The sequence below is a fragment of the Lutra lutra genome, chromosome 1 (genome assembly GCF_902655055.1).
Source record: "Lutra lutra chromosome 1, mLutLut1.2, whole genome shotgun sequence".
Lineage (NCBI taxonomy): Eukaryota > Metazoa > Chordata > Mammalia > Carnivora > Mustelidae > Lutra > Lutra lutra.
In genome coordinates this window covers 148,200,726-148,215,996 of record NC_062278.1, presented here as the reverse complement: position 1 = coordinate 148,215,996, position 15,271 = coordinate 148,200,726, and the positions used below count along the sequence as shown (strand labels likewise).

The 15,271-nt window shown below is 36.8% G+C and overlaps 1 protein-coding gene across 9 annotated transcripts in view; it reads right to left on the bottom strand.

The window, feature by feature from the left end:
* RBMS3 (RNA binding motif single stranded interacting protein 3) overlaps nucleotides 1–15,271 on the bottom strand; it is a 1,359,637-nt gene that overhangs the window by 102,200 nt on the left and 1,242,166 nt on the right. For 6 of the 9 annotated variants that reach the window (XM_047738838.1, XM_047738849.1, XM_047738857.1 and 3 more), the window contains 2 exons: nucleotides 3,109–3,205; nucleotides 771–821 (listed from right to left, as the gene is read on the bottom strand). In XM_047738838.1, the coding sequence (XP_047594794.1) occupies nucleotides 771–821; nucleotides 3,109–3,205 (148 nt within the window). The remainder of the gene's footprint in view (nucleotides 1–770; nucleotides 822–3,108; nucleotides 3,206–15,271) is intronic. The other 3 variants (XM_047738869.1, XM_047738886.1, XM_047738893.1) reach the window with 1 other exon arrangement.

The following is a 15,271-nucleotide window of genomic DNA, read 5'->3' as shown; positions in this document are numbered from 1 at the left end:
TGAAATCACTCTATCTTAATCTTCTACAGAGCTAGAAAACCTGGAAGACTTAGACAAAGATAAATGGAATAATTAGCCTTCAGTCTATATTCTAATGAAATATGTAATATTTTCTCTTGGGATTTATATAATATCATGCCACAAAATGGGAAATATAGCAAGTAGAAAATAGAGTTTGAATATTTTTAGAAGAGATTTTTCCACTTAAGAAGAAGAGAATGGTCTAATTAGTTAACCTAAAAAAAGTATCTAGCAACCTTGCTATATATACATATATATCTTCATCTATTAGTATGCAACTATCTTCATGTTTCAAATATATTGCTTTGAGTCAATGCTTGGCCATAATACTGAAAATTGCACCCAGAGCACATCAAACTGCATCCAAAGAGAACAGAGCATAACAGGAGAAGTAAAACAGGAAGACTTTCCCCCTATAAATGGATTTAATTGTCCAGAGTTCAGAATTCCTGCAGAAGTAGAAATTTCCCATTCATAACAAATGGTAGACATCAGCTTAGGAGGTTGACTGCTACTTCCTCCAAGGTTTGTTCTCTGTCTCATTTCTCATCTCTCTCTCTCTAATTCTGCCATCTATCTATTGTACATGCTTTTGTAGAATTTCAGGAACAGCTTTTCATCTGGAAAATATGGCTGCCTGAAAGAGGTATGGAATATAACAAAAGCTTTACCCCAAAGCTTCTATGCATTACAAAAGCTTGCACTTGGATAATAGAAATATTTAGCCTCAGGTGACTGAGAACACTTACTGTTGGTTGCATAACGTATGGCGGATGAGGCATCCATGAAGTACTCTGGACCTATGCATCAAACAGCATTTATTAGCACAAAGCAATCACAGAGAGAACTTGGTTCTTGCGTTCAGTGGAGTCACACTAGGTCATAAGAAAGTGGAGTCCATCTGACTGTACAGCTAATTAGTGCTCAGAACTAAGGATAGAAAGGAAGTTCTCAGACCTGATTAATTTGGTCCCAAAACACGGTAAAATGTAAAGCAAATTCCTATATCACCAGTGCTGGCTGCAGTGCCCGCATGGACCTGGGTGGGCCTTGGAGCATAATCTGAGCTTGGTGTCAGAGGCTAGAGTCTTAGGAAGCCTCAGGGACCTCCTACTTAGTGGTCAACTCCCAGGGATAGACGTAAGTCATGAAGAGTTGACAGCTGAGACTTCCTCTTTTTCTGTCATTCGTTCTAATTTCAAATTCTCAAGTGATCCCATCTTGGAAATAAGTCCAAGTGGTAAAAGTTGGGGAAGAATTAAAGAGATCAGTCGGAAATTCAGGGGGAATGATTTGGGTTAAACCCAAGTTAAGCAAGCTTGTGATTTTTTTTCTTTCATGGTAATTGGTATGACCAATAAAAATGAGAATTTGAGCCAACCAAATGTTCAGAAATGTGCCTTGTCAGCCAAATGAGAAAGTCAGCTTGTAAGGGCTGATTGTCACATAGAGAACCCTGATCACTTTATTTTCAATATGCTCACACTAACAAAATCGCCAATGCACTTTAGGTTAAAAAAAAAAAAGGAAAAAGAAAAAAGAAAGTGGTGAAAGGTGAGAATCAACAACAGAGGAAATTGCTTTGATTCTTTTTTGGAGAAAAAGGAGCTAGAATTAAGTTCCACTTATGAGCCCTCCCAAGTGAAATCACTTTTCTGTGGATATGTTATTCATGTCACCAAAGTTCTCTACACTGGGGCTCATTGGGTGGTCTTGGCCGAAACACAGGCCAAGTTTTTTTTTTTTTTTTTTTTTAATGGGTAAAAAAAAACACACACACACACAAAAAAAAACACAAAAACACACATTACAACCAGGCAGGCCTGCGGGGAGAACAAAAACGGAACAGCACCTGCACATAGCCCATGGGTCCCAAGAAAAGGCAATTAAGAAATCATCCACTCTGAGACCCTCAAATGCAATTCCCATGAAAGTCTATTCCATTTATCCACCAACATGTATCAAGAATCTAAGTGCAGAAAAAGAATGAAAATGATCTGCTTCAGGGGGGATCAGTTAGGAAAAAATGTATATAGTCTCAAGTTTGATGCTCTGACAGTTGGGACATCCTGAAATGAAGTATGCAATGGTTGAATAAGGTGAAACTTCACTGAATTAGTAGCAGTCAGCAATATTACAGTTTTACCCATCGTAAAACATCCACCCCCACCATCTGCAAAATACAGAGAAACACATGCAAGCACGCACGTACACTCTCTCACTCTCTCTCTCTCCAAAGTTTTGAAAAGTGACATGAGGAACCCTCTATATATAGCATCTACACTGTCTAATTAGAATTAGAAGAATTGTCTGAAGAACAATATGAGATAAAGAGAAGCAGGGAGTAATAGCACATTCGATAACTCAAAGGAATAAGACGAGGAGTATTTTTTTCGGGAGAAGTTATGACTACGTTAAATCCACCTGTGTACTTAGAATTAACTGGCTACGACATCTGCTTTAGGACACACACTGAATATTGGCTTTTTTGTTTTGTTTTGTTTTGTTTTTCAACATGTGGAACCCGTGAGGTCTTTTCTGACCTCTTCGGGGCTGAGAATGATGTAAGAGCAGAAAGTAGGAATAATGTTTTACCACTTTGAGAGTCCTCCCTAATTCTTGGGGAAAATGATTTAACATCTGTCCATGTAGCTTTGCATGGACACACAGGACAACTGTGACAAAATGAGATGACAACGATAAAATATCTTGGAGTGAGTGAGGGGAATGCCAGATGTGTGCTTGTAGAGAAGACACAGTAGGGAACGTGACAATCCAAATCACCGACAACCAACAAAGTAAATTCTCAGTGGCAAGGAGGCTGCACTAATGTTGGCTGGAAAGGAGCATAATCATAAAAACTCAGCAGGAAGAATGAAGAGCATGGTGGACTTTCTTATTCCATGAAATAGATGCAAACGAGCCCTTCAAAGTGTGGGCTAGAACTTGAGAATTATTTAATTAAGATGTGATTAATGTGTTTGAGGACAATTAAAAAAAAAAAGTTCTACTGTGTCCCTTTTGCCTTGATATCATCTATTATTGGCCAGAAAGACCTCTCCTCGGGTGCAGGTAAATCGGACATACCTGGTATGTGGAGACAGGGGAAGCAGCAATGAATGGCGTGATAGATGTCTGTGGAATCATGCGGTTGGTTGCAATACTGTACGGTGAAGAATAAAATCTGCAAACAGAAAACAAAAAAAGAAGATTCATGAAGCTGCTGCATGCCTCGCTTCGAATCAAATGCTACCAAGCACCTCTGGGAAAGACAGAGTTCCACCCTCGTGTTTTTCCACCAACTGTGAACAGGAGCGTCCAGGAGATTTATAGCATTTGATGCCACTAAGAGGAATAAATCGTTCTGAACAAAATGACAACTTTGAGTCATCTTATAAAATTGCCTGCACAAAATCTCTTATGTCGGGATGAGTGTAATGGTATGTTTAACCAACAGGGGGAGAAAAGCCATGGGCATTATTTTTTGTCGTTGTTTTTCTTTTTCTTTCTTTCTCTTTCTTTCTTTCTCTCTCTTTCTTTCTTTCTTTCTTTCTTTCTTTCTTTCTTTCTTTCTTTCTTTTTTAATGCAATGTTAAAGCTCTTTGAGGGAAAGGCAAAATGATAGCAACAAGCTTTATAAAGGTGGCCGATGTTATGTGTACACAAATCGCATTTGTCTCGTCATTCAAGAGAATAGGGTCAGCTCCTAGAGAGTTCTATATAATTTGATCTAAGAAGAAGTCCGTGGACTCATGTGGAAACTAAGCTAAATATTTTCTCCCTGAAAAAAGAAGAAAGTAGACAATTTGTGATTTGTGTCCAGCTGAGGATAGGAATGTTTTCTAGATTCAATCAGGGAGATTTTGGAGCTCTGTGATATACTCCTGTAGACTCTGAAAAGCACTGAGATTTTGAGTCTTTCAAGGCCCTTCATCGAACAATTATAAAATGATAGTGGGCAAGATCAGAGTTTCACAAGTCAGGTCTTTCTACAGATCTTTCAAAGGGCAGCTTCTCGGTACTTAAATCAGTGACACAGCCATCTCTGCTCACACTTTACCTAATAGAGTTTACACACTACCTAACGCTCAAATTCGTCAGCAGATTTTCAAATCATGTTTCTTCCTTCCTGTCTCACTGGTAAGTGAAAGGCCAGAGTGGCCAGCCACAGAATGGAAAAAAAAAAAAAAACAAGATGCTTTTGATGGATTACTTCACTGATGTGAGGATAGATTAGGAAAATGGGTTTCAGTGGCAACAAAATCATTATTTCACTTTGCTGTACTCTTAGCAAAAATCAACTGCTACTTTTGATTTTTTTTTTTAATAGCATCACTGAGGTTGGAATTTCGGGGCCAAAAACTTCATCCCTCAGAGGTCACTGATATTTTGAATAGAGACTCTCATGGATTACCCTTCTAAAGAAGCATTCTACAAGACTCCCCCTGAATGTAGGAGTTCTAGATTTCAAGGTTTCCAGGATTTAATGAGGAAATTCTTTAACCTTAGAGTCTATAAAAGCCTTCAAGCAAGGATTGGGAGACTATAGTCTTAAATTTACTTCATCTAGCTCTCAACAAGGATTATAAGGTCACACTCTTTTGGTTAAAAAAAAAAAAAAACTGCAGCTGCAAAAGTTGCTCTGTTACACATTACATCCTTACTATCCATACCCATCAGACCTCTAAGTTTATAGTTGTGCAATTAAAAAAAAATGATACTGACTGCATACATATTACAATGACAAAAGAAAGAAAAAGAAAGAAAGAAAGAAAAAGAAAGAAAGAACGAAAGAAAGAAAGAAAAAGAGACAGTCCTAGTGTTGCCAAGGATTCAGAAAAAGTGGGCTTCTCATTTGTTGCTGGTGGGAATTCAGAACAGTATAGTCATTTTGGAAAACAGGTTGCCAGTTCCTTATGAAGTTAAACACACACATACTGTACAACTCAACAATCCTAGTTCGTAGATATGAACTCAAGATAAATGAAGAAACCTTATGTTTACACAAAACCTTAAAGCAAATGTTTATAGCAGCCTTATTGATTGGACTTGCCAAAATGGGGAAACAAGCCAAGCATCCTTCAACTAAATTGATAAACAAACTGTGGTACCTCCGTTCAGTAGAACACTACTACGCCATAAGGAAAGAACTACCAATACATTCAACATGATGAAACTTAAGTGAATTACACTAAATGAAGTAAGTCAGGCTCAAAAGACTCTATATTTTATAATTCCACTTATATCACAACATGAAAAATGCAAAACTATAAAGAAAGAAACTATACAAATCAGTGGAAGTCAAAGGCTGAGCTTGGGGGATGGAGCAACTAAAGACGCATGAAGGAATTTTGGGAAGTGATGTAACTCTTCTGTCTTGATTGTCTGGTGGTTCTATGACTGTGTACTTGTCAGAACTCATAGACTTGTACACTATAAAGAATGAATATATGCTCTATGTAATTTCTACCTAATAAACCTGACTTCCAAACAAAATCAATTACTGTGTAAGCGAACATCCATCCTTTCACTTAAAATATATATATATATGTATATATATGTATATATATATATATATATATATGTATATATATATATATATATATGTATGTATAGATCATTTACTATTTGTACCAAAGATAGGTAAGAATCTAAAACATTACATAGACTCTCTGCTGAGCCACTTAAATTGTATCTTATCTGTACATTAATCAGCCGAAAATCTCCCAATGGCTCTTCAGTGAAATGAAAACAAAATTTGCATTTCTGGTATTGGTTAGCACAAACAGGCTACTGTCTACCTCTCTAGGATTTTCTCCTACCCCTCTAAATCAGCCAGCTAGACTCCAGCCACACTGACCTTCTTCCGTCACATGATTCTGTCATTCTCACTTCTGTCTTGCGCCACTAAACTTATAATTCTCTCTACCTGCAATGCTTATTTCCACAAATCTCCCTAAGGCTACCTCTTTCTCATTGGTCTCCCATCTCCTTTCTTCAGAGAGGTCTGTAGCTAAAGTAGCAACCACTATCTCCACCACCTTTGTTCTCTATTCCTCTCCTGTGATTTTTTTTCCCCATCACTCTTATCACCATCTAAAGTAGTGATTTTTAAAAATTTCTTTATGTATGTTATAGACTGAATGTTCATGTTCCTCCAAAATGCACATGTTGAAGTCCTTTCAATGTGTCTATATTTGGAGATGGAACCTCTCTGGAAGAAACTGATGAGGTCAACAGGGTGGGGCCCTGATCTGATGGGATTAGTGTCCATATAAGAAGGGACACTAGAGACCTTGCTCTCTGAAAGGCTGGGTGAGGACATAGTGAGAAGGCAATCATCTACCAGCCAGGAAGAGATCTTCACCAGAAATGAGTTAGCCAGTCCTTGATCTTAAACTTCGAGCCTCCAGAACTGTGAGAAACATAATTTTTATTGTTTAAAACCACCTAAAAAATGCTATTTTGGAGATGCCTGGGTGGCTCAGTTGGTTAAGCGGCTGCCTTCAGCTCAGGTCATGATCCCAGAGTCCTGGAATTGAGTCCCACATCGGGCTCCTTGCTCGTCAGGGAGCCTGCTTCTCCCTCTGCCTCTGCCTGCCATTCTGTCTGCCTGTGCTCGCTCTCTCTCCCTCTCTCTCTCTGACAAATAAATAAATAAAATCTTAAAAAAAAATGCTATTTTGTTGTGGTGGTGGAGCTGACTAATACAAGATACTACTGACTGCCTTTTCTACCTAGATGCCAGTTTTGACAAAGTTGAGGACACACTGGCCTCATTGCTAAAATAGAGCCTAGGACATAATAAATACTTAAGAACCATAGATCGAATGGATGAGTGAATGCAAAGAAGCTTAAGGAAATAAGTAGTGATTTCAGTATAGGATGGTCAATGCCAAGATGACGGGAGCATAGAAGACGGGTTCCTGAACCAGTAGAAAGCTGATGGGTGACAACCCAGAGTGGCCAACATTACATGTTAGTAAATGTTCAGTGGAAGCTTAATCAATACTTGCTTTCTAAGCATGCGAAAGTATTAGCAACTAGGGAAGAGTCCTTTTCTACAAAAATCATGATTTGCACTTAAAAATCCCCTTTAGATCTTAGCCTTGACAGATCTTATTTATGAAGAAGTGAACAAGAAGACTTACTTGGAGCTCATAATGACCCCATTCCACCCACGGCTATTCCATAATCATCCCACAGTCTTTCTTATTCACCATGCTCTGGTTTAACTTCTGTTAGAGAAATCCAGTTTCAGCCTCTCCCACAAATGGAGTGAATCATGACTCTCACTTGAGCATGGCTGGTTTATTTTGTAAAATGTAGCAACTGAAGTATTAAAAGTGAAGGCAATGAGGATTGGATTGACAGGCAGAGTTTACAGGGAATGTTATGGGGAAAACAGGGAGAAGAAACATAAGGAAACCAGCCAACTATACTGATACTTACAAAGGGAGCCCTTGGGGGAACATTTATTGCATCTTTAAAATTATTTATTTATTTATTTAAAAAAATTTTTAAAAAGATTTTTTATTTATTTAGTCACCAGACAGAGATCATAAGTAGGCAGAGAGGCAGGCAGAGAGTGGGGGGGGGGGGGGGGGAGCAGACTCCCTGCTGAGCAGAGAGCTGATGTGGGGCTCGATCCCAGGACCCTGAGATCATGACCTGAGCCGAAGGCAGAGGCTTTAACCCACTGAGCCACCCAGGCGCCCCTGAATTTTTTTTTATTTGCTCTAATCCTATACAGCACATAAGAATGATATTTCTTCTTTGCCAGCAAGTTCCAAAACTGCCACTCAAGTCAGAGAGTTATTTAGAATGGAAAATATACTGGGAAGAAAAGACTCTTCTAATTCTCATATTCTGAAATAAGCTCTTCCCAAGTTCAAACAAAAACTGGAGGAATTTACAGGAAACCCTCCTTAAACCATGAAAAGAAAAATTGCTATTGCATCGCAGACTTAGAGGTACTGTATCTAAAGAAAATGTATCAGGCCAGGCTCTATAAGAGAGAACTGTAGAATGAGTTTCCCAATCTTTCCACTTCTTATCAGTCCCTGCCATTTTTAAAAACACTCCCACATGGCCATGATATTAAAAAAAAAAAAAGGAGAGACCATCCAAATGGATGCTTTAGGCATAGGCATTATTGGGGAACAGGAAAGATAGAATTGAAACATTTTAGCCATAATAACAAAGCTAAGGTAATTCTAAATATGTGACTTTATGTTTTTATATCATAATATATGCATTATGCCTTGAAAATGCTTTTATAGAAAACTGGGAATGAATTCTTAAATCATTTTCCTGGGAATAGTTTACCCTTTTAAGTCACACACACACACACACCCTACAATTTTTTTTTGCTAAAATTCACATAACATTTATGTGTATGATAAGTGTTTCTTTTATACTCTCTATCCAGTGGTCCTAAACTAGAAGCGATTTTGTTTGTTGGAGAACATTTGGTGGATCTGGAGATACTTTTGGTTGTCACAACTGTGTGGTGGGTCGTTACTGGTATCCAGTGGATAGAGGTCTGAGAGTTTGCTAAACATTCTACAATGCACAGGACAGCTCCCATACGAAGAATGATCTGGTCCAAAATGTAGTGTTGAGGATGAGAAAACTTGCCTTAGGAACATGAACTAGTTGCTTTTGGAGAGATTTCATTTGAACAAAATACCAAATGCTACAGTGGCTAAGAGAGTTAACTAAGCATGATCTAGCTATAGAATTCTAAGCTGGCCTTTGAAAAAGTTATTATTTTTAAGGAATGCAAAGAGTTACTTGGTTCTCTGGCACTTAAAGCAAGTGGGCTCTGGAAGTTCAGAATATGCAAGTTGAGGTCACTAATAGGACATGATTTCGCCTGCAGGAAATTCATCTTCAGGGTATTTGGCCGTCAGTAGTAATATGGTGAAATCTTATTTCACTGACAATAAAAATAACATGAATATATCAATAACTGCAGGTAGAATGTTTTTTTACTGAAGAAAACCACACAAAATCCTATTTGCACACTGAAATCAACAGCACTAGCTCCTCTCTCATGTCCACAGGCAATATTGTTAGAGTCAGAACCACAAACACTATCCTCAGGGTAACACTATAGCATAAGATTAATAAGTTATTGGTCGTTTTTATTGTAATACCACTGTATCCTTCACATTAGATTCCATTCCTAGTGTAATAAGATAAGGTTTCTGTATCACTTAATATCAAGTGCCCATATACAATAGCTGGCAAACCAGTGCTATAGAAACATTTTTTTCATGTCGCTCCCAAGAAAATGCATTTTATTAAAAAAAAAAAAAAACAATCCAAGAGGCTTTTACACAGCAGCTCTTGCTGAAAAGGACACTGGAAAGATGAGATTTTGAATATGTGGAGTGATTATTTCCCACCTCCCACACTCATATTTGAAAGTGATGGAATTTCATATTGGACTGTTAAAAAAGCAATAGGGGAATTGTAATAACAAACTGTAGACTTACGCCAGACAGTTCTGAAAGAAGAAGAGGCATTTTTATTCTTATAAGTTAGCCTAGAGTAAAAAGTACTAAGGTTTCATTTTTCCATTGTGATCCAGACACTTCTTCACTATAAACTTCAAAGCCTTAGATCGATGTGACATTGAACTAATTTTTTGGAAAACAATAATTTGGATAGATTCAGGCAGACGACAGAACTGACATTTTCTACCATCTAAGTTCAAACAGGATAGATTCCCCATGGTTGGTAGTTATAAATGCTTGTTCTTTGTTAGCTAAAGTTGAGCTCAATTTGGGAGTATTTATTTCAATTTCACGTTGCTGTATTAATGCAGATGTTATGGAATTCAGAACATATTTAACTCCTGACACAATTTAAGCTACTAGCCACAACCCAGCCACATACTCAGAAAGCCCTGGGGCTTACTACACTTATGGGAAACCAAAGGGTCATAAAATATGTTCTTAAGCTATGATGTGGGTCATCTCTAAGAGGAAATGTTCATGTCAGTGCTCCATCAAGAAGCCTTCTGAATCCCTCATTAGAACACAAATGTCTCTTTTTTGTGGTCCTATGATATTAATTTTCTTTACTTTTCTTTTCAAAAAGAATATAAAAACATAAACAGTGAAAAATAAGTCTCCCTTTTTTCCCTACTTTGCAGTACTTGGTTGGCGCTCCTCAGAGAACTACTGTCATCATTTCTTTTGTATTCTTTCAGGAAGATTTTATACAAATAAAAGTTAATATATACATAGATCCCATAGTACTTTGTGTTTCTACCACAATATTATTTGCACTGTATCCCATATTGGAATTGTGTGCATGTTCATTGTCTCCAATATAATATAAAATTTTTCCTTTTCAAATATGTATCGCCAAAATGATTTTATACAGTGCAATATAGACAGATATTCAAAAGAAAAAAAATGTTGAATTGAACTCAGTGAGCATTAAGCAATGTTTAAGAATATTAACTGGATTAGAGTGAGTTACAACTATATCTTTGGATACTGATTATTCTATGCAAAATGAGACCGTTTTTTTTCCTGGAGCAATAAACATGTCTCACTCTGTTAGGTCACTGCTGCCTGCCTGAGTTAGGGTGCCTGCTAAATCGAATACAGCAACATGAATAGGGAGTAGCATACTCTATTCCAAACATTCATGTTAGATCCCTTAATATGCTGAGTAAGTTTTCTAAATCACCTTCCACACCTCCAAGATGCACATGTTAATGTTAAGCCAACGGAGGGTATGTTGAGAAAATATTTGTGGTTATCTTGATATCTTACAGGCTTAGAAATCATTGTTCTAGTATCCCCTATTCATAAAATGTTACCATACAATAAAACCAAACATGAACAAAATATTTTTAAAATCATCTCTATGAAGTCGTGTCAAATGAGTAAGATTAATTCACTGCAATCTTTGTCTTCTTTCCTTTTCATTATATAAAATTTCTATCTTCTTGTTATCGACAACACAATGGACAGTCTGAGTCTTCTAAAACTCCATTCTTAACTCAAGATGTGATAAATTCATGGGCAATTTGGATACTTTGGGTGAAACTGGAGGCCATATACTTAAAGAGAAACAGATTAAAGTGTTACATGGGGACAGAGTAATTGATGCTGCTAAAGGAATGGTTTCTCTAATGGCAATTTGTTGGGGTCAAGAAGATATCATTGGTTACATTTCCTATTTCTTCTTTAACATTTATGATACTGGGTTAAACAATCTATAAAGATGAATAAAGCATGAAACCTGCCTTCACTGAGTTAATAGCCCAGCAGGGAAATAAACATGGTGTCAACAACTACATGGTAAATAGACTGTCAAATGTATCATGGTACCTTGAACTTATAGTGCAACAATAACATCAATACTTACACTGACAGTTACATTGTACCATACAGAGTTCCTTTAAGCCTTACAAAGTCTTACTATCATCTCCACTTCACAGAGGAGCAAACTAAAGCACAAACAACTGGCCTGTGTCTGGTGAATAACATAATTTGGATGTGCATATTGGCAGGCTGATTCTGGGGTATGCACTCCCAACCACTGCTCATACTGTTTCTCTTCTGACTGGTTGTGTAATTAGCTTCTGCCTGGAATCACTTGACTGTGTCCTTCAAAGGACAGCAGTGTTTTTAAAAATGACGGAAAGAAGGAAAGAGAGAGAAAAGGAAGAAAATTACCATTCCCTCCAAGCAGAGAATTCCATGAGCAACAAGACACAAAAATGTAAAGTAGCATGGAATGTTCTGAGAAGGTTCGTATGATTTTCAGGAACCAAGTTATGGGGTATTACTAGTATACATATCTAGACATATATATGTATATGTTTATGTACATGTATATGTATATATATATATAAAACATATATATTATATATTATAGTATTATGTGTGTGTGTGTGTGTGCATGTGCACACCATTCTTGGAAGTTTGAGTTTTGTTCTATGGTTAGGAAAGTCTATCTAATACCTTACACCAGACAGGGAGGGAGATGATTACTGGATTACATTTTAATTAATTTATTTATATATGTATTATATATTTATAAATTATATATATTTATTTTAAATATGGATATATATTTATATATTATTTAGATGTATATTAATTCTAATAATATAAATAATATAATACATTATATATTTATATATAAAATTTATATATATATATATACACATTAAAAAAATGTGAAAATGTTTTGTAGGAAAGCTATATTAGACACAGATAAAAGGTTAGTACAGGTAGGAAAGGAGACTGAATGAACTCAACCAGTGGCAAGGAGCAAGAGCTGGTGAAGATATAGTTCAAAGATAGACTGAATAAGTTTTAATGACCAATTTTATCAAGAATGTTGTAAAAGAGAGAACCCAGAGAACCGGAGTTTATGGCCTAAATGGCTTTAGAGTGAATTATTGGGAAAAAAAGGAAGCAAATTTCATGTTTGGTTTTCATTTGAATTTGTTTGGTTTGTATTAGGAAACATTGATGAAGTTAATGATCTCAATTTGGGACAGAAAAGGTATCTAAGAGCAATACCTAATAAGCAGTTAGAAACACAGGTAATAAAATAACCAGCCAACCAAAGAATAATTATTGGGCCCTGCATCTACTTATGAATTCCAAGTGTCAGCTTGGGAATCTTCAGGTTCCAAAAGCAAGAGAAATGGATGAGATCAACCAAGAAAAAGACAAAACCCTAAGAAAGATTACTGTAACTGGGGAAAAGAGGAGGAATAAGAAGAGACCAAGTGAGTGGGAAGAGTACAGAGCCAGGAGGATCAGCAGGGAATGGAGCTGTGGGATCCAAGAGGTAAGAAATTTCCAAAAAGGTATAAATGGTAACAATGACAATTCGAATGAGGCAAGATATCAAATGGCCTAAGAACTAAAAGGGTGTCCGTTATAATGGATACATTTGGAGATCATTGGGAACACCAGCAAAGGAAATTCCAGTCAAGTTTGAAACCAGACTTCATAATTTAGTAAGCTTCATTAGAAAATAATATGGGAAGACTGTGTAAAGACAACTGAAGTTGTTTAGCACTGAAAAGAAGGCTAACATAGTGTGGTCACTAGAAGTGATGTCCTGGGTATGAAAATTGTTTTGCTTCTACCCTCTTGACTGGTGGAAAAGGCTTCAGCATTTCTATAGGCTGAAAGGAATATTCAGCGGACAAGAAGGTATTGAAGAGAGGGACTGGTCGAGGGCATACAGTTCTTTGTCAACAAGAGTAGATCAGATGACAGGATTCTTAAGACGGGTATCCTCAGCATCTTAACAAAAATGTGTTTCATGAGGAAACTATTCATTGCTGTAAATGTTTAAGTGGGCAGTGAAAAGGGTGAACCATTTTTGCAACTCTTCAAATAGTTCCAAGGATAGAGTGGAACACTGTTGCTATAAGGTACAGATAAAGATATGTCATAGAGAGGCTGATTTAAAGTGCACAGATGCGTAAGAGACTCTTAATCTCACAAAACAAACTGAGGGTTGCTGAGGGAGGGGAGTATGCAGAGGGTGATTGGGTTATGGACATTGGGGAGGGTATGTGCTATGGTGAGTGCTGGGAAGTGTGTAAACCTGGGGATTCACAGACCTCTACCCCTGGGGCTAATAACACATTATATGTCAATGAAAAAATTAAAAAATTAAAAAATAAATAAATAAAGTGCACAGATGGACCTGCAGCCAATCTCAATGTGGCAAATGGGCAGCGAGTTGAAATGTGAGGAGAGGGCCTGTGGAAGGGAGAAATGTTCCCTGTGTTCCATGCAGTCCTCACAGCCTCCAACACAGCATTAACCCAAGGTTCCCTTTTGGTGGCTCAGATTAGGAACAGAAATCCCTTTTTACTTTCCCTTTAGGTCTGTGGTAAATCAGGATAAACACTTGGAAAAGTATGTCTTTCAAGAAGACAGTCAGATTTTAAATTATGCATCAGAAAGACGATTGCCTAAAACAATGCATAAGAAAGCATCATTCTCTCATTGTAGTCCAGGCCTAGGTCACTGCTGCATTTCTAATCCTTCATGTAGAGCAATGGGTAAGAAGGAATTTATAATAGATATACAGATAAATATTACAGATGGATATATACATACATACAGGGTATCCAAAATATTAGTACTTATTGAAGCTGGTTAGTGAACACATGATACTCATTCAATTATTATTTCTATTTTCCATTTATGTATATACATTTCTAATTGCACCTACATGTATATTTCATGTATTTGATTCTGCTCCCAAACACCTTAAGTTACAAATATAAAGTACTTGGTACATAGTATGTGTTCAATACATCTATTCTCTTCCATTATAGTACCTATTTTCTGTCACCATCACTTAGCATATAATGCCTTATTTCATTCCTTTTGAGTTAGTTATTTTATTTCCAGCTATACAATGTGATTCTTGAGGACTTTCTTCTGCATTTCTTTCCTTCTTTTTACCCTCCAAGTTTATAGTGCCTTATTGGAAATAAGAACATGCTTACTGGATAAATCCCTAATTTTTGCTCCTGGAGAGAAGTTTTGATTAAAAAGGAAGAAAGGACTAGACTCCTTCCCTAACTTACCACCCATGTTTACTCTTTTATGGAAGGGTGGACTCTGAGTTCCTTGAAGGCAAAGATCTTGTCTCATACAAGATTTTTTAAATCTATAAAGCATAGCAAAGTGCTTGGCAGACTCATTGGATGTTTTTTGAATGAATGAATAAATCACTTACTAAATGAGTAACTTTATTAAGAATAGGAGATATTTAAATATTTCCACTATCTCACAGATTTTCATTAAATTAAAGGCAGCTGGGTGGTAGGTCGATATATGTTCGTCAAGCTTTAACAAATGTGGTAACAAATGTACCATTTTGGGGGGATGTTGATAATAGAGAAGGCTCTGCATGTGTGCGGGGAGGGAATACATGAGAAATCCTTGTGCCTTCTGCTCAATTTTGCTGTGAACCTAAAACTGCTCTAAAAAATAAAGTCTATTTAAAAAAAAAAATAAAGGCAGCTAATCAAATAGAAAATAGAGCTTGCATCTTTTTATCATTCTACATTGATCTTAAATGAGGTCTTCATTCTGATTGATTCTTTAATGAGACTGTAAGACAGAAAACTGAAAGCCATGGAGAAATCCAAGATGGAAGGCTGTGAAAATAAAATAAGCAACCAGTCAAAGAATAAAGAATAATTACTGTCAATTGCAGGACAGTCAAAGCA